Source organism: Hyperoodon ampullatus (assembly GCF_949752795.1).
Source record: "Hyperoodon ampullatus genome assembly, chromosome: 5".
Lineage (NCBI taxonomy): Eukaryota > Metazoa > Chordata > Mammalia > Artiodactyla > Ziphiidae > Hyperoodon > Hyperoodon ampullatus.
Genome location: NC_136918.1, coordinates 17,284,126 through 17,311,676, shown reverse-complemented (window position 1 = coordinate 17,311,676; position 27,551 = coordinate 17,284,126). Strand labels below are relative to the sequence as shown.

Below are 27,551 nucleotides of genomic sequence, written 5' to 3'. Positions count from 1 at the left end.
AATATTAGTCATCTTCATTTCTTTAAAATAAGTGATTAGAGGGCTTCCCTGGTGGCGCAGTGGTTGAGAGTCTGCCTGCCGATGCAGGGGACACGGGTTCGTGCCCCGGTTTGGGAAGATCCCACAGCCGCAGAGCGGCTGGGCCCGTGAGCCATGGCCGCTGAGCCTGCGTGTCCGGAGCCCGTGCTCCGCAGCGGGAGAGGCCACAACAGTGAGATGCCTGTGTACTGCAAAAATAAATAAATAAATAAATAAATAAGTGATTAGAAATGTTGCCAAAACGTGTGTGTGTTCACAAGGATGTGATAATGGTGGTGAGATTATTAGAGCCAGGTACTCTCCTTTCACCTCCAATCATTATTTCTTTCAGCTGAAGCTTTCAATGTACCACGTTATTCTGTTTAGAATAAAATAAATTCACATCAATGTTACAGCAGTAATAAGCCTTGGGCTGGTGGGGGGAGATGGGTGTGCACACTGTGGAAAGGCTGTGTGAAAGGAACAAGGAAATCAGCAGCTTCTCAGTATAACTACACCTGACCTGGAGTAACTCTTTCTAATTCAAGAAAATCGGAGACTCCTTTACTTAGATTTGTGAACGAAAGCTTTGTTCAATAGTAGCTTATAGTCCACAGTGTGGCCAAAATGAGGCCCTTATCCAACAAACTCAGAGCATCCTAGGAGCATAATGGCTGTCAAGCAGTTTAACGAGATACACTAGTCCTCTACGGTCAAGCAAAACACTCAAGACAAGGACGACAAATAACTGGATCACCAGAGGGAGTATTCTTTTCTTGCTAAATACTGCAATGCCCAAGACTCCTTACTTTTGGAATTTATCTTATATCTAACCTGAATTTGTACACTCTAACAGGTAAAGCCAAGCTAGATGATGTAAGAACTGCCTTAAAGTGCATGTACTCCATCAAAACCTTCACCAATGTCAAAAGGACTGCATCACAAAACTGTCAGATGTTAGAACTAAAACAGCCTAAGAGCTCATCCAATGGCTTAATTACCTCTCCATCTTTCTGTCCCAACACGGGTTTTCACAAGGACCACAGGGTCCTTCCATTTCAGGGCATGGCCCTCTCTGTTCACAGTAATCCTATTTGAAGCAAATACATATTTTCAGATAAACAGACTCGATGAAATAAAGAAACCAATTAAACCACTTGCATGTAAAAATTCTAGGGTATATAGAATTACTTCACTTTTCCAGTCATCCTCCACTGAGTACATACTATTAGAGAAGGTTTACAGATAGGTGCGGTTGTGAGTTAAAATCAGAGGAAAGAGAAAGTTAATTTAGATCAAGAACCGGAGCCTTTCATTTACCCCTCAAATCCCTAGTCAGAGCCCTTTAGGAATTTGGAAATATAAATTCTCCATAAAGTAGCATGAATTAGTGTTCCTTTAGTATGGCATATTAACTTGTTGAAAATAGTCATGATGTTTCTTTTTTTTTCCCAAAAGCCTTTTTTCATCCAAAGGTCTTAGAAGCACTTCACAAACATCCTCTAAAGTTGACAATCTGGTGTGAAGGCAAGCATGACTCCTAGCTTCTTAACAGTGTAGCCATTCCATTCACCATTCATGGCATTGACCTCTTACTGTTGGGCCTCAGTGTAGGGGTGGGGCGTGTAGGGAGGGGTTGTGGAGACAGTGAGATGGGGAAGATTTTTGTACACAGTGGTCACAGATGCAGGCTCTGCAATCAGACAGTATGGGTTGAACAGGATCTCTAACTTTGCTGTTCTGCTCCTTAGTTTCCATCATCCAGAGAATAGAAACAAGATGATTATCTACTTCACAGAACAGTTGAGATCATAAAATGAGTTAATTCATGACAACATAAGAAATCAAATTTGGCCGTTACTATTCTGAAGTGTATGTAGCATAAAAGGTTTTTCAAAAAGTGTGCTGTCTCTCTAAACCAACAAATAAGTTAATTTTCTAAAAGTGTAGCATCAGGGCTTCCCTGGTGGCACAGTGGTTGAGAGTCCGCCTGCCGATGCAGGGGACATGGGTTCGTGCCCCGGTCCGGGAGGATCCCACATGGTCCGGGAAGATCCCACATGCCGTGGAGCGGCTGGGCCCGTGAGCCATGGCCGCTGGGCCTGCGCGTCCGGAGCCTGTGCTCCGTAACAGGAGAGGCCACAACAGTGAGAGGCCTGCATACTGCAAAAAGAAAAATAATAATAAATAAATAAATAAATAAAAGTATAGCATCAAACTGACACCTCTAGATGAATAACAGATAGGGATCATCACGTGACTGACATTTCCAACTGAAATTACCCAAATTCATAGCTTGATTTCAAATCCATAATGCCAACAAAATTCTCAGGTAGTTTAAATCAGTGGTCTTCAACCCTGAGTGTGTATGAGCATCACTTGGAAGGCTCATGAAACTACAGGTGAGGGGTGCATTCCTGAGTTTCTGATCCACTGGGGCTAGGTTGGTGCCCAAGAAAGTGCATTTCTCCTGATTCCCCAGGTGACGCTGAGCTGCTGTTCTGTACTTTAAAAACCATCCTTGAAGATTATCTAACCTACACAGAGACAGACACACTCAAAACTCAGAAGAAAGAAATAACCAAAACATATGTTCACAGCAAAGACACCTACCCAAGTGGATCTGCTGGTAACAGAAGGACACTACAGTTTGAAATATTGTACGAGTGTGTACACATGCGTGAGTGCCCACAATATTTACATAAAGGTAATAGTGATACCACAGCCCCTTCATTTAATGATATATTTCCCCAAAAAAACAAAAGCAAAGTCAAAAGAAAAGTAATAATAATTTGTTTATATTTAAATTCTACTCAAGAAAAGCATGAAGGACACTATATAATAAGCCTGGCAATGGATACAACTGTTTCTCTTTCTTAATGTAATTTTAGAATCTTAAAATTTATAATGGGGGGAAACTGTGTCGCCTACAAAGAGATGCTCAAACACAGATTTAAAATAATGACATTATTAACCAGGAAAAAACCGAAGAGCAAGAAACCTAACATTCCTAAGGAGCACACATTACGAGTTAAAATGTGATTACTTATTAAAAGGCAATATATCACCCAGTGTTGAGCACATATGTTTCCAGGTAAATAAACATCTGAGAAAGCAAGTTTGCAACCTTCTCCAGGAAGCAGACATTGATAGGCTTGATCTCCACTTGGATTTATCATTTTCATGGGAAATAACCCAAAGAACTCACAAAGCATCAACTCTATGGCAGGTTTCAGTAAAAAACCACAAGATTTTAAATTGCTTTTTAACAGATGACTTCTCACCTCCCTGCCCCATATTTCCCAAGGAAATAGAAGCAGAAGTCCTAAAAGCAGCCAGACGGAAACACAGCGTCTGCATAGCTTTGAGTCCACGGTGTCTGAAGGTAATTTCTGATTGTGAAGTCCTCTTCCTTTCTCCCTCTATTTCTCTCCAGAACACTCAAGACCTTACTGATGAAAGCTCAGAAGATTGTCTATCATAAAGAGTGTAAACAGCTAAACTAAGACATTAAAAGGAAAATAACCAGATGCCACTCTGCAGGTTTTATTAACTACCACATACTGGATACATTCAAATCCTTCAGAATCAACAGAGTAACCAGGTAACTTTATCTCTAGAAGTATTTGACAAGTATATGTATTTGCACTATGATGTGTGTGTAAATTTTTTCAAGTTTTCTTAAAGTTGGAAAACTTTAATAGCAATATAAATGCAGGTTACTTATATGGAATATAAATTAAAATATAAGCTGCATTAATGATGTTAGAGATAACCATTAACTTCTTCACTAAAAAAAAAAAATTTATACAGAACATGGAAATAAAATTCAAATGGTCTTACTTATTTTTACCTTGAGTGTAAAATGAAATTTAATATAGATAGAGGGAGCCGAAATTCTCAATACCAAGAATACTTATTAAATAAGTTACAGTCTATGCAAAATGAGCATTCCCAAAGTAGAATTTCCAAAACCATCAGGGCATAAACAAAGGCAAATAGCAGTAGCAAGGAAGGTTAAATCAGTGATCTTGTGTCAAATACTAGGGTTTATTTAGGTTTTGTTTGTTTGTTTAACTTAAACAGATGAGGAGGTATTGAAAATAGAAGCCATATTGTGACACGAATCTTAACTTGTTCTACTTTCAGTAATTAAAGGATGGAAAAAAGAATTCCACTGACATTTGGGGGAACTTAGTGCTGCCTTTGTTATATTTCAATCTTTTAAATGGAAGCATTTTTTTTTTAATTTAGACATTTGTACTTTAACATTACTGTGTCTTATATTTAGGAATAATATTTTATATAGAATCAATTCCATTTGTTTTTGATGAATTAAAATTTTACAAATTTCATTTTAAATTTCAAAACTTAGATGCCAAATAATGTATTCAAGTCAAGTGTTAATTTCCTTTATAGCTGCCTGTTGTGGTATAACAACCTATGGAACCAGACAAGGACATGATTTTGGTATTTTATTTTAATTACCATTATATACACTCTATAAATCTAGAAAGTATGCCCAGGCTGTTCTGAGGAATGCCATCTGATGACTACATACAGAAGCCATTTCCTTATTTTTTTAGCATTTAAAAATTTGCACTGAATGATATTCAAGAAAACGTATGTAAAACCTTAAAATTTACTGAGCAAAGTTGGAAAAGAGATACACATGGGTTAAAATATTTGGAGCTAAAGAATAGTCTCTATGAGGCTGATTTTCGAATGGATGACTGAGCAATACAGAAGCAGAAATACCTTCCAATTATAAAAGAAAAAAATGTTTTCTGCTTTTTATTTAACAATAATTTTTCCACAAGTGATGTTATACAAATTTCTTTTCACTTTTTACTTTTAAAATTCTACTCAGCAATTATCAGTCATTTCTCCTTAGAACCCTTTGAAGGTACTAGAGGAAATGAAGTCCAGGAACAGGATGGTGTAGGAAAAGTGACTGTGAATAGAAACAAAAAAATTAGAAGGCGTGGAAATGAAGCTGCAGAAGAATAAAGCACAGCCCGAATATTTCTCTTCTAGTTTTTACGTAGGTGCACTTTTGCCTAAGATCAAAGATGTCCTACAAGAGGCAAACATTCAAAAAATAAGAAACACAAAGTAGCCATGCCTTCACACAATGTTCTTCAGGCTATTTTATTTTGCTACAGATAAAATATTTGTCACCATGAAATATTTTGAGATTTAATTTTCTGTGTTCTCACTGTCCCAGTGAGGCTCAGACACCTCACTTTTTGTCCAAAAATGTTACCCACAGAGATGAGAGTGAAATCAAATATCTGGGACTGAAAATAATCATCCCCTCTGTCCCCCTCTAGGTAGCAAAGAAGAAACACAAGCCATGGACAACCTCACCACTGCGGCTGGGAATGGCAGCCTGTGCACCAGAGATTACAAAATCACCCAGGTCCTCTTCCCGCTCTTCTATACCGTGCTGTTTTTCGTTGGACTCATCACAAACAGCCTGGCAATGAGGATTTTCTTTCAAATCCACAGTAAATCCAACTTTATTATTTTCCTTAAGAACACAGTCATTTCTGATCTTCTCATGATTCTGACTTTTCCATTCAAAATCCTCAGCGATGCCAAACTGGGAACAGGACCGCTGAGAGCCTTTGTGTGCCAAGTGACCTCCGTTGTATTTTACTTCACGATGTACATCAGTATCTCATTTCTAGGACTGATAACTATCGATCGCTACCAGAAGACCACCAGGCCATTTAAAACATCCAACCCCAACAATCTCTTGGGGGCTAAGATTCTCTCTGTCATCATCTGGGCGTTCATGTTCTTACTTTCCTTGCCTAACATGATTCTGACCAACAGGAGGCCGAGTGACAAGAATGTGAAGAAATGCTCATTCCTGAAATCAGAGTTTGGTCTGGTCTGGCATGAAATAGTCAACTACATCTGTCAAGTCATTTTCTGGATTAATTTTCTAATTGTCATTGTATGTTACACGCTCATTACAAAAGAACTGTACAAGTCATACGTGAGAACCAGGGGCGTCGGCAGAGTCCCCAAGAAAAAGGTAAACATCAAAGTTTTCATTATCATTGCTGTGTTTTTTATTTGTTTCGTTCCTTTCCATTTTGCCCGAATTCCCTACACCCTGAGTCAAACCCGGGACGTCTTTGACTGCTCCGCTGAGAATACTCTGTTCTACGTCAAAGAAAGCACTCTCTGGTTAACTTCCTTAAACGCGTGCCTGGATCCATTCATCTACTTTTTCCTTTGCAAATCCTTCAAAAATTCCTTGATGAGTATGCTGAGATGCTCCAATTCGGCATCATCTCCATCCCATAAAAACAGGAAAAAAGGACAGGATGGTGGTGACCCAAGTGAAGAGACCCCAATGTAAACAAACTGAGGTAATATTTAAGTCTATTAGTGTTTGGAGCTCCTAACAGGCAAGCACTAGGTGAAAATATTAATACTGACTAAGAAGTAGCTGAGTTAGTAACGATAACTCTTGAAACGGGTCACAGAAGGTGACACAAGCAATTTTCGTTTACTTGTCCGGTACTGAAAGCAATCTTAAAATGCAGAAAAGTAACTGAACATGGAGCTGTGTAGCAAAACAAACTGCACCCACTCACCATGCCACCTGCAAAACTACACAGAAGTCAGACGTGTAGAGTTTTGGCAAAATGGGTAACCATATAATAACATTTCCGGTAATTTTTAAAATATATTACTGATCACAATGCTATTGTCAACTTACTATAATCAACTAAGAATGATAAATCTGATAAAATCTTCTGACCAAATATTATACTTATATACTTACATATGTATATATACTTACATGTACTTACATATGTATATATATCCCAGTCCCTTAACCAAATGCTGACCTATTGTGATACTCATAAGTAACTGGGACATGCAAAGAACAGTAACTACTAACCTTTAATTATAAGCAAAAACTTAAGGGATTTAAACTAATTGAAATGGTAATTGATGAGACTAATTTTTTTTCATTAAGAAGATAGAAGTTTTAAAACTACCTTCTCAAGAAAAAGAGCAAAAATAGCACAGTTATTAAAATAGTTGCCTTATGACATTCTAATACCAAAAACTTATGAATATATCCTTAACACCAGAGAAACCAGTTTGCTACTACTTTGACAACTTTAGTAAATACAATACCATCATCAATATTTATCATTATTAACTAGCTTCTAGAAACTGCCTGTGATTTGGGTTAATGAACATTTCCCTTATGAGAAAAACAAGTTAAATATGATTATGCAGTTGAACAGTATAACTATTAGCAGGAAAGTGATGAAAATGTCTGGAATTACCTGTTTGTGTAGATAATAAAAAATTTACATTAAACTCTAAAACATACTTTGTGGGGATTTCTTTGTTCAAAGATAATAGATGCTATGACTCATCTTTCATATACGCCTACATCAAACAAACCCCTTTAAGAAAAGATAGCTGCCAACACAATCCGTTTTATTACACACTATTGGGCAAAATCTCTTCTGAAGGTGACACCTCACATCAGTTAGTTCATATGTAAATGAAAAAATAGGTCAAACTTATAATGTAGTCTGATTCCCCACAAGCCATATTATTTTTTATTATAAAAAAAATACGTAACACACTTGGAAGTGGACAGGATTTATCTCAATTATTTAGGATCCTCAGAGGTGATTCCCAAATACAAGGCATGGAAACCAATATCTAAATATAATGTGAGAAGAAATAAAAATGGTGAGTTGTAGTAAAAGGAAGTTCACTGAACTCCAATAGTAATCTATTTTATTCTGCTGAGTTAAATTTCAGTACACAGTTGAACTCATTTAACTCTCTAGATGGTATCTCTTCTTGAGCAGCCACATTTCCTTCTCTGGCACTTCTGCAAGCAAGCACTGGATGCCAGTGGAGATGCACATAGAGGCATGCATCAAAAAAGACGCATATTCGACCTACTGCTGGGGCAAAGGCAGTAGCCATTTCTGCCAGGTAAACCAATGCAATTAACTCTAATGTCATATGAGTAAGCACATTCTGTAAGAATACCAGGATATTTGAGCTGGAAGAGAAACTAAGGATCAACTAACCTGACCATCTTACTTTGTATATGGGAAAAGTGAAGGACAGATTTACTCCTCAGTCCAGTCAAGTCAGGGGCAGAGAGTGGATGAAAGCTGGCCACCTCACGGTGCCAGGATCACATGAGGTGTCAGGAGACTACAGGATGGGCAGAGATTTCCTGAATAATCTTTCATTTTGGATTAAACTCATTCACTGAGATGACGATTTCCACAAGAGAAAGAAAAAATTAAAAAAACAGAAAAGCTAATGGTATTACAATAGTTTTGTGGGGGGGGGGAATTGTAAAATGTTTGGAATTATCTATGTTTTTATATATAACATGAAAAATTTACATTAAACTCTAAATCACACTTTGTTGATACTTCTATATCAAACATCAAACTTATCCCATTCAAGACAGACTGAGAGATCAGTATTTATGGAGCACTCATGATACACAGAAAATGTCACTATCTCTAGCTTTAATAATTTTAATATACACAATACATGTCACATTTCACAATAACTTCGAGGGACAGAAAGAGAGAGGGAGAGAGCGAGAGAGCGAGAGAGGGAGACAGGGAGAGAGGGAGATGCCAAATTTTGTAGATTCAGGTTCAGAAGATGAGACAAACAAAATGTAGTCTCGCCCATAGCCTTAGTGGCTAACAAGTGCTAAGGATGCTGGTTATTGGAAGTTTCTCTCAGTGGTTTCTTATATAAACAGTCTAAGGCAGATGTGACAAACTCTAGCCTACAAGCCAAATCTACCCTAGCACCTGTTTTGTACAGCCTGTGACTTAAGAATGGTTTTTACATTTTCAAATGTTTGCAGGAGGAAAATCAGGAGGAAGAATAAAACTTTACGCTGCATTAAAGTATGAAATTCAAGTTTTTGTGTCCATAAGGTTTTATTAGCACAGAAGCCACACCCACTCAGGTTTTATCTATGGCTGGTTTCCTGCTACAACAACAGGGTTGAATAGTTGTGACAGACTGCAGGGTCACAAAACCTAAATATTTACTAACTGGCTATTTAGAGATTGACAACCCCTGGACTAGAACTCTAAAAACAGGGAGAAAGGCCCTATCTAGAGAAAGAACCCCCTCTTCATGCATGCATCTCGATGTTTCAGCAGTTTTGCACTGAAAACACCTACAGGTTCCTACGGCTGACCTAGATGATCTGGTAACACCCAAAGTGGGAACTGGGATTACAATGAGGCTGGTGGGAACTAAACATATGCAAGTATAGTTGCAAGCCAATAAGTGAGAAACAGCCTGACTTTTTTTTAGAAAATGGGAAAAGGGCAAGAAAAAAATCAATTTCCAGGAGAAATACAAATAGGCAATGAAAATATGAAAAGATATATACCCTCATTAATAAATAAATTTATATTTACATGACATGGCTTTTTTCACCTGTAAGTTTAGAACTGATTTAAAAGATTTTTAGTAATAATGCTGGATAATCCTACTTGGTGAGACTATAAATGGGTACAGTCTTTCTGGAAAGCTTTTTGAAAATATCATTCAACATTGCAACGCATAGCTTTTGATCCAGTAATCCCACTTCTAGGAAACTTCCTATAAATATTGGAACAAAATACAAAAATACATGGAGAGGTATTTGCTCTACAGCATGTTTTCAATAGGGGAAAAATGGGGAAAAAAAGAAACTAAACATCCAGGAGTAACAGCTTAACTAAACTATGGTACCTTTATATAGTGTAACTTAAAAAAAAAAAACTTGTTAGCAAATCTTCATGTACTAACATGGAATGAAAGAAACAAAGATCTAATATGTCAATACATAAATATATATATTTGCACACACACTGGTATGTATATGTAAAGGGAATTAAGTTTCACTTTCTACTATATATGTCTATATTTGAATTCTTTAAACTGGTTTTCCTTTTATAATAAAATTATGAAACTGGATATTAATATATGTGTTTCAGATAATAGTGTGAATTTATTGCCTGTTTCCAGTTATATGTAGAGATTTTCTAATATTAAATTTATTTATACACAGATCACTACAGTTAATGTTAAACTGCATAATTTATTTTAGATTATTACCACCGTGGGTTAATTCACTGTGGGATTTTAAACACTTTCATATAATCTGAGAAAGTACCATGGTATCCTTTGAGGGGAAGTAAAAGGCTCTTCTATGAGTACAGGAGTTCCCACTTTGACTTTCATTCCAAATGAAAGCAAATACTTCCACACCTTTTCAATTGTCATTTATATGGTAGTGGTTACATCAACATGAACATTATACTGTTGACTCTGATCCAAAAGACAATCCCTAAGGAGACAGCAAATGCAAAAAGTAGTTTATTCCCATTTGGCAGGCTTCTAATTTCTATGACTTTTCCTTACATATTTGATTCTCTCCTGATCCTACTGCTATGAACCAATTTATGTTTTCAACCTGGCACCTCACTTTGAGACTAAGAGTCTCACAAGTCCCTGAAACTTTACAGTGGATTGTATCTCCTCACTCATCAATCAGTAATACCCAGCTCAAAAACTCCAGAATTTGGTAAACAATTCCACATTCACCTTGTCTCTGGCTTCTGGAAGACAGGAGAGAGAGAGGCTGGTTCCAAGCGGGGGCTCTGAAACCAGACCATGAGGGTTTACAGTGGGCTTTGGTTGCAGGACTTTGGGCAAACTGCTTAACGTCTGCGCCTCCATTTTCTCATCTGTAAAATGGGACAGATCTCTGAGACTGCTGTAAGAATTAAATAAGACCAGATAATCACTTAGAAAGTATAGCTAGTGTCATTTAATTGGTTTTGACTAAATTCCCTTTGAGCTTGATAGGACTTTAAATGTTTAGTTTAGGAGCTTGCCAAATCGGAATAATTTCTAGGACCCTTCATCCGTTATCTTCTGTGATTCACTCCTGTCTTTTGTGCACTATCCCCACAGGTGCACATGGTATTCCATTTTTCTTTTAATTTCATTTAATAAGAAACTTACTAACACGTACCATTTGACGGACATTATTCAAAGCACCTGGCAAACGTTCACTCATTTTATCCCCTTAACAACCCTATAAAGCAAATACTATTACTTATTTTCATTGTTAAAAGGGGGCACTGGTTTCACAGACAGCATAAGTAACTTGACCAAAGTCACAAGTAAAGGTGGAATAAGGAAATGAACCCAGGCTCTCTGGCTCCTGAGGCAGTGCTCCTGTCCCATCACAGCCTCTAAGATATGGCAACAAGGGTGAAGCACCCTCCCTCAGGGGGCACCAGCACCACTGTGAACTAAGAGACTGTTGGCTAATACGTTTGAAGCACATGGACATAAAGGAGTGAGTGATTTGTTGGATACTTACTACAGTCAAACATTTTGAAACCTACTACATTTGAGAAGATACTTCTGTAACTCTAGAAATGCCCCTGTAAATCAGTTCCTCTTCTTAGGTTTCCCACATTTCGGCATTTTGAAATTTGACCAAAAAGTGATTTCCAGTTTTCATATTATGAAACTATCTTGTACAGCATTTCCCTTGTTGAAATTGAAACTATTCCACACCTGCGTCTAAATAATGGATTTGGAGCCATCAGGAAATTTATACTTAATTGACATAGGTCTAATTCCTCTACTTAAATTTTTTTAAGTTTGCTTTTATTCTCTACTGAAGCAAATAAAAGGATACATGTTTAAATTATGTTCCGTTACATTAATACAATCCAGAATCTGTATTTTCCAAGAATCAATTTATTTGAATCAAACACCAATTTTTCAGACTGTGCCACCACACTGGGTAGTTCCAACCAAAATTATCAGGCATCCTATTCCCTCATAAAAATGTCCGGTGGGATATGTAATTTCATTCTCAGAATTCCAAGCTAAGTCACCCAAAATGCTCGATCAAGCCAACGCGACAGTCTGGTCCAATTCTGTGGCAAAACTCATAGAAAGAAATATGAAGTGAAACTCACCATGGAGAACTCCACATTCCCTCATAGGATCTTCTGATTTCTTCTTTCCCTTTACCTATCTGGCGAGCAAACATTTCTTCACAGACAACAGCTTTCTCTATACAAAAGCAGCAATTACATACTTCCAAAAATTTTATAGAATTCGACCCAAGGTTGACTGATGAAATTCCTGAAGTTTTCAGCACTTTGCATACAATCACAAATACAGAAAGACTTCCAAAAATGGCTTTCTAATAAGTGAAATAGTATATCTCCATTTAAATCTGCAATTCGCTCACCAGAGCAGTGAGTGGCTAACGTTTTTTTCACGCTTCATATATAGTCAGCACTATTCTAGGCACTCATCTCAGCCTCTCAACACTGAGGTATGTACTATTATTAAACCCATTATACAGATGGGGAAAATGAGGCACAGAGCTACTAAATCATTTGTCTATTATCTACTACTCAGTAATTGGTGAATCTGGAATTCTAACCCGCCAAAATTTGGGTCTTATAGCCCTTAACTCTTAGACAATACATCCTTTTATCTCTCAGAGATTGAAAGACCAAAAGACTAAGATACATGTCTACAGAAATAATCAGGTCATACCTAATGAACACCCATTTCTGAAAAAAGCAGGCTACAAGGACGCAGATGACGATGCTGTCTGATTTTAGAGTCAACTCTTATTCTCCTACAATTTGGGGCTGTTTTCTTTACATTTCTCCCTATTATTATATACAAAAGGCACTAAAAATTCCATTGAACATGTAGAGAAGATTAAACTGCAGGAAAGTTATTATATGAGAAAATATAAAAACAACTGCAACTAAACCGACTTACTCAAACCAGAGTAGATTAACAGTATACAAGTTTAAAATGAGAGAGCTTCCTTATTAGAAAATCCCCCAAAGGTTTGCATATGAAGAGGTTCTAATGGATCACACTGCACACGTGAAAATGAGGAAGGAAACTGGGTATAAGAAAGCAGAACGACATTTGCTTCACATGCCCTTCATGGGCTGAACTAATGACTGCCTCGATCGGAAGACACTGAGCTGAGTAACCTCCCAAACAAAGGTGACTTTCAACTGTTATTATGAGTGGCTTGCTTATAAATGATGGAATATGTTCAAGGGGAAAAAAATGCTTTAAGGTTAACATTCTACAAACCTTAGATTATGAGCCTAGGAAATTACATAATGTACAGCAATCTGACATGAATAACTTTACCTCTTAGCCAGCTTTGTTTTACTGCCATGCCAAAAGTCGAACTTGTGAATGGGGTAGAACTGGTTATTTAGATTTCATAAGGGTGTGAAAGTAATGGTACTGTTACAAGTACCAAAAAGGTACTATGTGCTTTAAAAATTCTGGCCAGAAACATGTGACTTCTCAAATGATCTATTAAATGGGATGAATACGTGTAAGGTGCTACTATGCTGCAAACCTAAAGTCTGCTTTTAACAAGTAGTGTTTTGAAATCATGAAATGCTTCTTGTTTTACTGTGTGTGTATGTTTTGTGTAACAGCTGACATTGGAAACCATGAACGACACAGTGATGAAGGGCTTCAACGGGTCTGAGAGGTGCCCCAGGGACTTGCAGGCAGCACACCTGGTGTTCCCAGCCATCTACACTGTGGTTTTCTTCATGGGCGCCCTGCTGAACACTTTGGCCCTGTGGGTGTTCATTCACATCCCCAGCTCCTCCACCTTCGTTGTCTACCTCAAAAATACTTTGGTGGCCGACTTGATAATGACGCTCATGCTTCCGTTTAAAATCCTCTCAGACGCGCGCCTTGGACCCTGGCAGCTCAGAGCCTTTGTGTGTCGTTTCTCTGCCGTCGTCTTTTACGAGACCATGTATGTGGGCATCACACTGCTGGGGCTCATAGCCTTTGACAGGTTCCTCAAGATCACCAGACCTTTTGGAAAATTTTTCGTACAAAAACCTGCTTTTGCAAAAGTGGTCTCAACCCTCATCTGGCTCTTTTTGTTCGTCCTCTCCCTGCCAAATATGCTCTTAAGCAACAAGGAAGCAACGCCGTCATCTGTGAAAAAGTGTGCCTCCTTAAAGGGTCCTCTTGGGCTGAAATGGCATGAAGTGGTGAACTACATTTCCCAGTTCATTTTCTGGACTGTTTTTGTCCTAATGCTTCTATTCTACATGGTGATTGCAAAAAAGGTATACAATTCTTATAGAAAGTCCAAGAGTAAGGGCGGCAAAAGCAGCAAAAGGCTAGAAGGTAAAGTATTTGTTGTCGTGGCTGTCTTCTTTGTGTGTTTCGCTCCATTTCATTTCGCCAGAGTCCCATATACTCACAGTCAAACCAACCGTAAGACTGACTGTCGATTGCAAAATCAACTGTTTCTAGCTAAAGAAACAACCCTTTTTTTGGCAGCAACTAACATTTGCATGGATCCCTTAATATATATATTCTTATGTAAAAAATTCACAGAGAGGCTACCATGTATGAAAGGGAGAAAGATTGCAGCATCCACCCAGGAAAATCATACGAGTCAGTCAGACAATATGACCCTAAGCTGATAACTTTATCATGGTTAACGATTGGCTGACAAGACTTCAAAAGACAATTTACTTGGAAATCAAATGTAAGCAGTGAAAGAAAAGATGGCTTCGAGCAAATGCTTTCTTACATTTTACTATCCTCGCGTACAGAAAGGATTATATAAATTTTAATTCCACGTAGATCTATTCATAAGCTGAAATGAAGTATCCGTAAGAGAATGCAACAGGAAGCAAACAGCCACTAGAAGTCACCTTTTCAAGAGCGTTCACTTACACTCTGGAAAAGATTTACCATGGGGAAATGTATATTCCTAAAAATACATATTTTCTAATTATAAAAAATATATTCCTCCACTCTAAAACACCTCACATTCTTCTGCACATGTAATTCAAACAATGCTATTGCTTTTGTATCCCACCTGCTGATTTAAAAAGAAAAAAACCCAAAAAACCCACCTTGCGAGTCCTTTGGTGAAAACTGAGGCTAGAGGTTGAAAGGGGTGCTAGATGTAACACGTCTGGGGAATAGGTCAGAAAGCCCAGATACCTGATGAAGGCGCTTCTTCTTACAGTTACAGCCTCTTCCCCAGTATGCTACACCATAGGAGGCACAAGCAGCATTACTAAGCCACATAAAACACTGTACCGTAATACTTTGCTTACATCCTGAGTGTGTACAAATTCAAGGGCGAGAATACTGTATTCTTATTCTTTGGAATCCCCCCTCTGCCCAGCAAATACTCTAACGGTGGTTGACTATTCCACCTACTCAGCAAAGCCTTCCTGGGCCAGCACTTCCATGCTCCTTCCTCATGTCTCTGGTTGAAAATAATTACCTCTCCCACTGTTTGGGTATGTGTTAGGGCCCTCAATGTCGAGTTCCTTTTACTAGCTTGCTGTATTCTCTCTTTTTTTTTTTAATAGATTTATTTATTTATCTTTGGCTGCATTGGGTCTTCGTTGCTGCAAGTGGGCTTTCTCTAGTTGCGGTGAGCAGGGGCTACTCTTTGTTGTGGTGTGGGGGCTTCTCACTGCGGTGGCGTCTCTTGTTGCGGAGCACGGGCTCTAGGCACGTGGGCTTCAGTAGTTGTGGCTCACGGGCTCAGTAGTTGTGGCCCGCGGGCTCTAGAGCACAGGCTCAGAAGTTGCGGCGCGTGGGCTTAGTTGCTCCGTGGCATGTGGAATCTTCCCAGACCAGGTCTCGAACCCGTGTCCCCTGCATTGGCAGGCAGATTCTTATCCACTGTGCCACCAGGGAAGTCCCTAGCTTGGTGTATTCTTGACTGCATCCCCCAAAGATGGTTAGGATTTTTTAAGAAAGACAACATATTTTGAAGACAGAAAATATGTCATGTTTTCTTGGTATCTCCCACAATACTTCCCACAGAGGATAAATTACAAATGTTTTAAATAGAATATGTCATCGTTATGCCATTCTTGGTACATATATAGATAGAACTGCTGACCCACGATCAGTAACATCTATACTGGGAAATTTTTAGAGGATGGTGACCTACTTGTATTTATTTACCTCCATGCTTTCCTGAATCCCTCTGTGGTTCAAAAAAGAGCTGCTAAAGTATGGTTATCTGGAATTGTAGATGCTGATTTGCACCTTCTAGATAAAATGTACAAAGGAGTAGTCATGTTCTGTAGATGTGCCACTAGTTCCAATACAACCATCAGACTGTGAACCCCAGGCCTCTTTCTATGGCCTCAAAGGCCCTGAAGGCCCTGGAACTTGCCCACCTTTCTGGCCTTTTTTCCTAAGCATTCTTCCATCCTTGGAAATTCACACTCTCATATAAGTTTATAATTATCAGAAAATGCTATGCTCCTTTTTTGCCCCCATGTCATTGCACTTGTAAATTTCCCTCTGACTCACCAAGAAAACTCTTATCCATCTGTGGAACCCTAAGTTGCCATCACTTAAACCATGAAATCTCATCTGGCTAAATTCCCACCACCACCTCAAACCCAATCACTCCATCATCTGTATGCTGTCACACCTCAATTATTATAATGATCACACTGCTTTGTAATTACTGGCTCGTACACGTATCTACTCTTTTAATACCCTATGTGTACTTTTGAGAGCAGAGATTGTGTCTCATTGTGCAATCAATAAATATTTGATAAAATACCAAAGTGGCTTTATTTTTACATACTAGAGAAGCAAAAGGGAAGCCCATTTTCACTGATGTTTTCCTTATCAAATGATAATATAAACTTCTTGAAAGCTCAAGCTCTTTTTAGTTGGTCTCCTATGCATGTACACAGGGGCCTGGTAAGTGCGGGTGTTCTTGGGTTCACTAGTGAATGACCGGGAAGGAAGCAGGATTACTAAACAGTACACGTATAGCTTGGGGGCTAACGTCTATCATCATTTCAGTTTTAAAGCTATTGACAAAATGCTTTAGCTATGTATTGTTGGTTTTGGTTAAGTAAAATTTGTAACTGTAGCATATTACCATCACCAAAACTCTTAGAAAGTACTTTGACATCTGATTTTCATTTGCTAAAATAAAAGAATTAAGTCATAATAACTATTAGAGATGTCACTAAATCCATGTTACCTTTACTGAGTACATTATACAATCATGAGCAGACTCTAATAACGTATTATAAGTAACTGCATCTAAGCCACATTTCAAACTATGCTTGGGAATATAATCCATGTATTTCAGCTCTAATAATATTTTCAAAATACACTGAATGGATATAGATAATGAATATAATTTTTTAGAAAGATCTTTCAAGATAAAATTTCAATAGGAAATGTGTCCACCATAAATGCAAATATTCCATTCCATTATAATAATATTACAGTCAAAAGCAGAGTTCCTGACATGTAGAATGAAGTAATCTACCAAAAACTTAGAGAAGAGTCAGCTTAAAATCACATTCACAAAATGAAAAGCAACTATTTGAGGAGAGCTTCCCAGACTAGCAATCACAAATACTAAAATCTAGAATACTTACAGAACGGGGAACTATACCATAGCCATTAATGAGACATAGAAGAGAGGAAAAAGGGGAAAAAAAACATTAGAAGCTTTGATAAAGTCTGTAAGCTCAGAGCACAATTAAGGGCTTCTGTCAAAAGCTAAACTGTCATCATTTTTATTGGATAAGGCCTTCCAAATACCCCTGATGCAGGGGAAGTGAGAGAGGATATTGTCCCATGCAGAATTCGTCTTCAGAAACCAAGAGAAATCACTGTAAAAGGGGAAGGAATTCTGCTCATCTTTTGATTGGGTTGTTTGCTGTGATGGTATTAAGCTGCATGAGCTGTTTATAAATTTTGGAGATTAATCCCTTGTCAGTCACATCATTTGCAAATATTTTCTCCCAATCTGTGGGTTGTCTTTTCATTTTGTTTACGATTTCCTTTGTTGTGCAAAAGCTTGAGTTTCATGAGGTCCCAGTTGTTTATTTTTATTTTTATTTCCATTACTCTGGGAGATGGATCAAAAAACATTGCTGCGATTTACGTCAGACAGTGCTCTGCCTAGGTTTTCCTATAAGAGTTTTATAGTGTCCGGGTCTCACATTTAGGTCTTTAATCCTCTTTAAGCTTATTTTTGTGTATGGTATTAGAGACTGTTCTAGTTTCATTCTGTTACATGTAGCTGTCCAGTTTTCCCGGCACCATTTATTGAAGAGACTGTCTTTCCCCCATTGTATAGTCTTGCCTCCTTTGTCATAGATTAATTGACCACAGGTGCATGGGTTTACTTCTGGGCTTTCTATCCTGTTCCATTGATGTATATTTTTATGTTCTGTGCCAGTACCATTACTGTTTTGATGACTGTAGCTTTGTAGCATAGTCTGAAGTCAGGGAGCCTGATTCCTCCAGCTCCTTTTTTCTTTCTCAAGATTCCTTTCGCTATTTGGGGTCTTTTGTGGCTCCATACAAATCTTAAGATTTTTTTATTCTAGTTCTGTGAAAAATGCCTTTGGTAATTTGATAGGGATTGCACTGAATCTGTAGATTGCCTTGGGTAGTACAGTTATTTTGACAATATTGATACTTCTAATCCAAGAACATGGTATATGTCTGTGTGTCTGTGATTTCTTTCATCAGTGTCTTATAATTTTCAGAGTACAGGTCTTTTGTCTCCTTAGGTAGGTTTATTCCTAGGTATTTTACTCTTTTTGATGAGATGGTAAATGGGATCGTTTCTTGAATTTCTCTCTCTGATCGCTCACTGTTAGTGTAGAAAAATGCAACAGATAAATAGACATTTCTCCAAAGAAGACATACAGATGGCCAAGAGGCACATGACAGGGTGTTCAACATCGCTATTAGAGAAATGCAAATAAAAACTACAATAAGATATCACGTCACACCAGTCAAAATAGCTATCAACAAAAAAATCCACAGAGGGTGTGAAGAGAAGGGAACCCTCCTACACTGTTGGTGGGAATGTAAATTGGTACAGCCACTATGATGAACAGTATGAGGGTTCCTTAAAAAACTAAAAGTAGGGCTACCATATGATCCTGCAATCCCACTTCTGGGCATATATCCACACAAAAACATGGTCTGAAAGGATACATGCACCCCAATGTTCACTGCAGCACTGTTTACAATAGCCAAGACATGGAAGCAACCTAAACGTCCATCGACAGATGACTGGATAAAGAAGATGTGATACATATATACAATGGAATGTTATGCAGCCATTAAAAAGAATGAAATAATGCCATTTGCAGCAACATGGATGGACCCTAAAGATTGTCATACTGAGTGAAGTCAGACAGGGAAAGAGAAATAGTGTATGATATCACTTATATGCAGAATGTAAAAAGAAATGATACAAATGAACTTATTTACAAAACAGAAACAGACTCATACACTTAGAGAACTAACTTATGGTTACCAGGGGGGATGGGTGGGTTGGGGGAGGGATAGATTGGGAGTTTGGGACTGACATGTACACACTGCTATATTTTAAATGGGGAACTCTGTTCAATATTATGTAACACGCTAAATGGGAAAAGAATTTGAAAAAGGATAGATACATGTATATGTATAACTGAATCACTTTGCTGTACACCTGAAACTATCACAACATTGTTAATCAACTATACTGATTATGTTAATCAAATATAAAATAAAAAGTTAAAAAAATAAAATAATGAAAAAAGAGGCGGGGGCTGGGGAGGAAGAGGCAGAGAAGCAGTGTGAATTCCCAACTCAAAGAAGTTAGATGGCTGATAAAGTGATCATGATGTCAGAATCTAAAATAATTATTCAGTCTTACTCATCTCATCACTTCATATATTCTATATGCATTTGAAAGCAGCTCATTCCATAACTTTCTAAAGTCTTCTTTCTAAAAATGCCTGACCATCACCCCAGGTAAACTGTACTCTTCCAGTAAGTGAACAGATCAAAGCTCACATAGATTAGATCTTAACAGAACAAAAGCACCACAGCAGAGGAACCCATACCCAGCTGTGTTTAATAGCTAAGCAAGTACACACTGACAAGACAGCAGCCCTTACAAATCAATTGAAATGCCTGGAAACACAACTCCACATTTTAAATTTTACATGGAAACCAAATGTAGGTAATATGAATATAGGACACATGTGTTAAATCAGTAGTTTTCAAACTTTAGCAGGTACCAGAACCAGGTGGAAGGATTCTTAAAACACAGATTGCAAGGCCCACCTCCAGAGTTTCTGATTCAGTAGGTCTGGGGTAAAGCCTGAGAATAAGTTTCCAGGAGATAAGGATGCCATCGATTTGGGCCACATGTTAAGAACCACTGTGCTAAAAGTTCCTTGACGTTTATACATCCGTAAGGACTGATTCACAGCACAGCACTGCACTCCTGGACATGAATGCCCAAGGGTGAGATCTGTCAACAGGAGACAAACAACATTGTTACAAAGACAGCAGGACAGATATAAGGTGACAGGCAGTGGCATGAACTACAGCTACCTGGAAAGTTCATGTCCTACTTAGGGGAGCATCTACTACTCAGTGCCAGCTGTTGGCACGGGAGGGAATTGGGGCCCAGGGTTGCCAGCTGGTAGCCACGGCAGTAGTAAAACCAGCATCAGCAACAACAAAAACAGCACACATTACTTACTATTTACTATGTACCAGGCAAGCATGCCAAGAGCTTTAAATAGACTGTTCCATTTAATAATCCCAGGAAGCCTATCAAGTGCTATTGTTTTTTCCATTTTAGAGATAAAGAAGTTGAGGAACAGAGAAGTTAAGCAACTTGCACGGGGTCACACGACTTATAAGTAGCAAGGCTAGGACTCTTAATTCAGACTCTGGCTTCTGAGCTCATATTTTTTGTTTTTTGTTTTTTTTTGTGTGTGTGGTACGCGGGCCTCTCACTGCTGTGGCCTCTCCCGCTGCGGAGCACAGGCTCCGGACACGCAGGCTCAGCGGCCATGGCTCATGGGCCCAGCCGCTCCGCAGCATGTGAGATCTTCCTGGACTGGGGCACGAAGCCATGTCCCCTGCATCGGCAGGCGGACTCTCAACCACTGCGCCACCAGGGAAGCCCCTGAGCTCATATTTTTAACCACTGTATTGACAATCGCAGATCTTCTAATGTTTTCAAGAGAAATCATAAATCCAGTCCACTCCGCCATATTTCCTGTTATTTTCAAAGCTTCCGTAGTCACCCCTCACACTCCCTGAACCCCACAAAACAGTACCTTCACGTGTGGACCATAGTGGTCCACATGCTGCCAGCTAATTATCTTTGACCTAGAAGCTGACAAGCACCTCCCAGAACCTTACACTCCTTTACTGAGTGCTCGCTATGTGCCATGCACCATGCTATGTATGCACCTTACAAGGGTTATCATCTTTCTATTTCTCACTATTACCCCAGGAGACAGATACTACAGGGCTCCCTGTTGGGGAGGAAAAAAAGAAAAGAAAACTGAGGCACCAAGTGAACAGATACCTTGACCCTGGTGCCCACGACCCCACCAGCAAGCACAGGCAGGGCTGGGACAGACACCCAGGAAGGTGGCCGCAAGACCACACCTCGATGGCTCTGCTGCACTGCCTCTCTGACAGTCGGGACAAGCCTAATTCCTCAAGGGGTGACCTCAAGCCCCAGCTGTGAGAATGGTGAGGAGGGGGCTCCTGAAGAGGGAGGGAGAGGTCTCAACACAGAAGAAGTTTCAATAGCTCAGGGGTATGAACAGACCAACCATGGACCTTTTGAGCCCTTTGGGGGCCCCTCTGGTCCTTAAGAGGAGTAACAGCCCAAAGAGTGGGTTGACTCGCTCATTTAGCCCATCATTCCTTCATCGTGCGGGGCCCTTGGCCTCCCTGGAAGCCGCACACAGACCATATTGAATCCAAACGTGGTTCGTGGAATAAGAGACATAATTAGCTCACCAAAGAAGCTCGGAGGAAAAGGCAGCTAATGCCAAATGGAGAAACTGAGCAAGGGCTCACAGGAGATGGAAGTGTGAACTGGACCCCGGGGAGAAAAACAGAGGCTTTGAAAGGGAACCCTGCGGTGCTCTGAGCAGTTTGGAGGAAGGCTCAGGTGAGGGTGGGCGCTGTGCTATGGCCGAGCGAGAGGGGCGGAGGGCCTGAGGCTGCAGCACGCGCGCGGGGGAGACGAGCCTGGGAAGGGAACTGGGACCTCACTGCACAGCACTTCAGGGTTGCTGGGGTGTTCGGAGTTCTCTGTGAGCCACTGAAGGTGGCTGAAGTGAAGACTACTGTGTTCTATGCCATGCTTTAGCAAAATCAACTTGCCAGCAATAGGCAATTCTGAATTAACGGAGCCACTGAGGCCAAGAAAGCAGTTAAAGAAGTCTTCCATCTATGCAGGCAAGAGCCAAGGGGAAAGAAATCTGACATGGAACTCAGAGACATTTTCAAAAAGAGACAAAGGTCTTGAGTCCAAGATCACTGGAGAGTATGGGTTTACATGTAAAACGTATGTGATTGATATACAAAATGTATTCTCAATGGGGTCCATAATCCCCATCACACCCCCTCCCAATCGAGAGTCATTGCTTTGAAGAACATCAGCTTGGGTGATGTCCTTGATCGTGACGGGTGTGTTGAATATGAAGTACTAGTGTGAGAGCCGGGTCAAGGAATCACGCCAGTAGGAGCAAAATATGGATCCAGGGCTCTGAAGACAGGGTTAGATCAGAAGCCGAGGGAATCATCTTTTCTAAGAAAGGGAGAGAACAAGGAATGAGCTAAGCACCTCAGAAGCCATGCTGCACCAGTCTCGTGGACAGACGAGATAGAAAGAGAGGAGCGATGCCTGGGATTGGGGGGAGGGATTGCCGACAAGGAGCACCGAGACGTTCTTTGGGAAACTGAGGAACAAGAGAGGTTCGAGGAGGAGATGAGAGTCAGCAGAATCCCACACTTTGGGAAGGTCGAATGCGACGAATCTACAACTGTGAGGTCAGTGGTCACTCTAAGAAGGCAGTGCCGTAGAGCCCCAGTCTGCAATAGGAAGGGCGGGACGACAAGCTCCTCTTGCCATGAGGGACCAGTCAGTTCACAAGAGTTCCAAGGAGGAAATGAGAACAGCTGTTACATTAGCTCGGCCTTTTCCAAGGGTTTCTAAGAACAGGTGGAATAGTAGCTCCTTGCCCTGTTTCCTATGCAGTACAGTGTGAAGATGCTCCACGTGAAATGGCCCACAGAGCACAGGCGCAAATCACATGGTGAGTGTAACCACACGACCCAGAGAACCAGCTTCAGTCAGAAAATGGGTGTGACAACACCCATGTGTCAGATGTGTCAGACATCCACGTTACCTGGGTTACCTAAGGGCAATCAAAATATTATGAACTTAACCTTGACTTTCTAGTTGCGGAATGTTTTTAAATTTTTAATTGTTCCAACTTTATATTCATAAAAACACCCCCATTCGTATTCATTTACTTACTCTCCTCTGCCCTCTGACCAAAAAAAAAAAAAAAAAAAAAAGCTACTGTTCACTAAGTACCAACCAAGTTTCAAACACTGTAGGAATTATCCTATAGTATATTATCTCATTTAAACTTTACAATCTTACAAGGTAGTCATTTTTCAGAAGAAGAAATTGACGCTCAGATATAATAATGACTTGCCCAAAGTAAGAAAGCTCCTAAGTGGAGAGGCTGAAATCCACACTGGAAACTATATGACACCAGTTACTGAGCTCTTATCAAGGCTGACACCGCCCCTCACAAGATTTCCAAAGTGAGGAACTGGCCGAGTATAGAAGAGAGTGTCAGCATGAGGGCGGAGGTCAGATGCAGGCACATCTCCAGAGTCAATCGCCAAACCATCTCTCCCCTTTAACTGACCATTACACATGAAGCTCTCATACCAGAAAAAGGTAACTGTTTTATTGAAAGCAGACCTAATAGATACAAATCATGTCAAATGACAGATTAAACACAGTAATTCAAGCACAGGGACCTAAAGATACCAATCTCCGCGAGGAAACATTAAAGGGTTTGTAATAATTATACTCAGCACAAATTCTCAGCAACTGGATGGTGAGCCACAGTTAGAGCGATTTTTGTGTACAGAGAGATGGAACAGGAAGATCTGGAGAGGATTTTACTGCAGTCCTTGTTGTATGTTCTGGCTACATACAAAAGACATGGGCATCCCAGACAGATCATCTGAGCTATGTTTCAATTAGATCCCTGCTCATCTTTGTCTTGTAATGATGAGTTCATGTACTGTGAAGGACTAAGAGCTCCTTCGTGTGTGCATTTTCCTTTCAGAAAAAATGGATACATCAGAGATTATAGAGACAGAGAAAATTAGACTGCAGTACCAATTCTCTGCCTAGCAGCGTTGGAGGAAGCAACACTGTGCCCAGGTCCAGGCCAATGCAGCGAAGCCAAATAAAGGGAGGAGAAAGCAGGCGGTCACATGCAAGGCAGAAATGACTAGAAGACCAAGGTAAGCCTTAGCAATGCATTTGCCAATGCTTCACACTAAAAAGGGGGGGAAGGTAGGAATAGGGTTAAACAAGTTTATGCTGGGATTTAGGAAGACTTATCAACACCATTACCTATTTTCATTCCTTTAAAGGGATGAAACATTAGAAACATTCTCTCCTTGAGTGCTTCTGTCTCTTTAAGAATATATTTTGAAAGATTATAGAAATTCTCACCTAAAATTCTGTGATTAAACCAGAATCTTAGTTTTACAGAAAACGGAAGCCGGGAAAAGTTGAATGAGTTTGTCCAGTATCCCAGAGAAAAAGTGAGTTTGGATCCATGAACCAGGTCTCTGTCCAAAACCAGAGTATAGATATCCCCATTTGATTTCAAAGTTCCAAACCCCAAGGTAGACTTCAGGTTAATATATTCAAACTGCCTCAGAAACATCTGAAAGCATCTCCTTACTAAGTGACCCACAGGATGGACCTAGCAAATACAGAGCAAACCAATTTTCAAAAGCCAAGGAGATTTTTTTTAAAAAGCAGAAAGATTATTCTAAAGAATAAAAGAGTAAACTAGAAAAATACAATGTGTGACCACCGATTAGTTCTGCCTCAAAAAATTATGAAGAATGTTACAGGGAAAGAGTAAAATTCAGACTGAATATTTGTGAGTAGGTAGGAGAAAAACCCTTTTTTTGTTGGTTTTTTCTGGGGCTGTGCTGTGTGGCTTGCAGGATCTTACTTCCCTTACCAGGTACTGAACCCACGCCCTCGGCAGCGAAAACACGGGGTCCTAACTGCTGGACCACCTGGGAATTTCCAGGTAGGAGAATATCCTTGTTCTTAGGAAATACACACTTAAGTAGTTAGGGATGGGACATCTGTCACAATGACTGCAACTTCAAACAGGTCTCCCCACAAATATGTGTGTTGAGGCGGGGAGGAGGGGGAGACAAATGTCAACGGGAAAATTTAGATGAAATCTGCTTGAACTATAATTTCAACTTGTCTCTAGGTTGAACACCTTTAAAAGTAACATTATTATAGAAGGAAAAAAAATCACCTGTAATAAAACATGGAACAAAAAAATTTTTTTTAAACATTGTGGTGGTAGAGAAACACAAATGCACATCCTAGGACATCTTCCTATATTCAAAATAAATTTGGAATTTGTAATAGCTAAACAATATTATTAAAATAGCTTCCTTGCATTTAATAGGATCTTCCACTGAAGCAGCAAGATAATTATTGTTATAAAGTCTCCTGTGGCTTTTATGAAATGTGAGACTTGCTATAAAAATCGGCAGAAAAAAAATTATGCAGGTTAAACTTTTGGTGATTTGCACAATAATAAAGTTATGGACTGGTTCTTAGCTGCTCTTTTCATCAAAGCATTACACTCTTCTCTGACTAAACCTGCATTACTTCCCTTTTTGAATGTTATGTAAGACCAGCTTTAACAAGTCCCAACTTGAGATCGGCATAACGTGCTTTAAGACAAATGCATAAAGGGTGCCTCATGTTAACTTTCTCACTACTAGACTTTGCATCGCCAGCCAAAGAGGCTTTTAAATACACAATCCCACTGTGACTGAGGCCAGGAAAAGGCTAGTCCATGCCCAGCCCACCCTCAGGAGGAGAAAAATAGGGCCACCTACTGCACGGACACCACTTCCTTCCCTCCTCCTTGTGGAAATCTTAATACAAAACCAACACATACAAAGTCAAGGTGTATAACCCTGAATTATCAAAACATTTCCCTTCAAATTCAAAACAGAATAGTATATGAAAAATATTATCAGCAGCGATGTAACAAAGGAAAGGTATTTTCTTTAACATTAAAAAAGAAAAGAACCATATTAAGTTAGTTGACAGTAATAGGATGAAGTCAACCCAGGTAACAAATGTATTAAAATTTAAGGTAGATAACAGAACTGCCTTTATTCCCTCAATAGGAGCTTGTGAAATATTTGTCCACACAAGCTCCTCCACACGAATTCATGCCCACGACTGGAACTGTGGGGTGATAATCTTCAGAACTTGCAGAGAAGGTCTTTGCCCAACATACTTTTAAGGAGGCTAAACGGGATGTGCTCCTTTGAAGTGATGCTTTTAAGACTGGCAGTTGGTTATTCTGGCAGTTAGAGTTCCCATTTTGAGCAGTGCGTCATTTACTGTTTATGGATCATAGTGACAAATGGCAAGAAGTGCAACCCCCCAAAAACAAGTCTCTCAAACTCAGGCCTGCATGGCATAACTCCAACCCCTCAAGATGCAGGGAACTGGCTTTAAATGTTCAAAGCGAAATCCCTGGAGAAGTACCACCAAATGGCACAAAGCAGAATCCAACCTAAATGAAGGATGGTTTAGTAAATATGGCAATTTCTTACACGACTGAGCCACTATTAAGTTGGCTAATTTTTGTTCAGAGACTTTCCCTAGGGCCAGCTACTCATCTACAACATACTTAATCCACCCTAAATAGAATGGAATGGAAAACCATTCAATTTTAGTTGTCTGTTTTTGTTTGTTTAGGAAAAGGCAACAGAAGAAACAAACTTTTGATATTCAACTACTGGGATTTAAATTAAATACATTTGCTTTTCTGCATAAACACAGGAAAAAAACCCAACTAGTACATATACATTATTTCCTTAAGGCATAAGTAAACGCTAAGTAACACCTATTATTTATTTACTAACTTCAAAAAATGTTCCACCTTAATTATTTTCATTTATCTTTCTCTTCATCCATGATAGTAACAAGTTTTGGTTTCATCTGGTGACATTTTCTTCATTTCTTTTACTTGTTTGAATGTTGCATTCAAGAAAATCTTGGAGTCTCTGGGAAATGTTTTGGAAGTTCTAAAATTAATTACAATTAATTACAAATAGGAAAAAGTGATTCGATTATATAAATGTATCATTGTGGGAAGATTTTTTAAAAGAATCAAAGTTGTCTTATGGGATTCAAGAGATTAGGTAAACTCGCCCCCTAAATAACTTGATTTAAAATATTTTTGCGTAGGTGAAAGCAGGTATATGGAATTCAGCAGATTCTTGAAGAA

The 27,551-nt window shown here is 39.3% G+C and overlaps 3 protein-coding genes across 4 annotated transcripts in view; 2 read left to right on the top strand and 1 right to left on the bottom strand.

Annotated features, from left to right (window-relative positions):
• Window positions 1-27,551, bottom strand: part of MED12L (mediator complex subunit 12L) — a gene marked incomplete at its 5' end in the record, with an annotated part of 320,500 nt that overhangs the window by 78,659 nt on the left and 214,290 nt on the right. The window lies entirely within an intron of this gene.
• On the top strand, window positions 5,375-6,394 carry P2RY12 (purinergic receptor P2Y12; the record flags this gene model as incomplete). The annotated part of the gene is made up of 1 exon (XM_079705506.1): window positions 5,375-6,394. One exon carries the CDS (start codon window positions 5,375-5,377, stop codon window positions 6,392-6,394), a length of 1,020 nt encoding a protein of 339 aa, XP_079561632.1.
• Window positions 13,578-14,585, top strand: P2RY13 (purinergic receptor P2Y13; the record flags this gene model as incomplete). The annotated part of the gene is made up of 1 exon (XM_079705511.1): window positions 13,578-14,585. Exon 1 carries the CDS (start codon window positions 13,584-13,586, stop codon window positions 14,583-14,585), a length of 1,002 nt encoding a protein of 333 aa, XP_079561637.1. The 5' UTR covers window positions 13,578-13,583.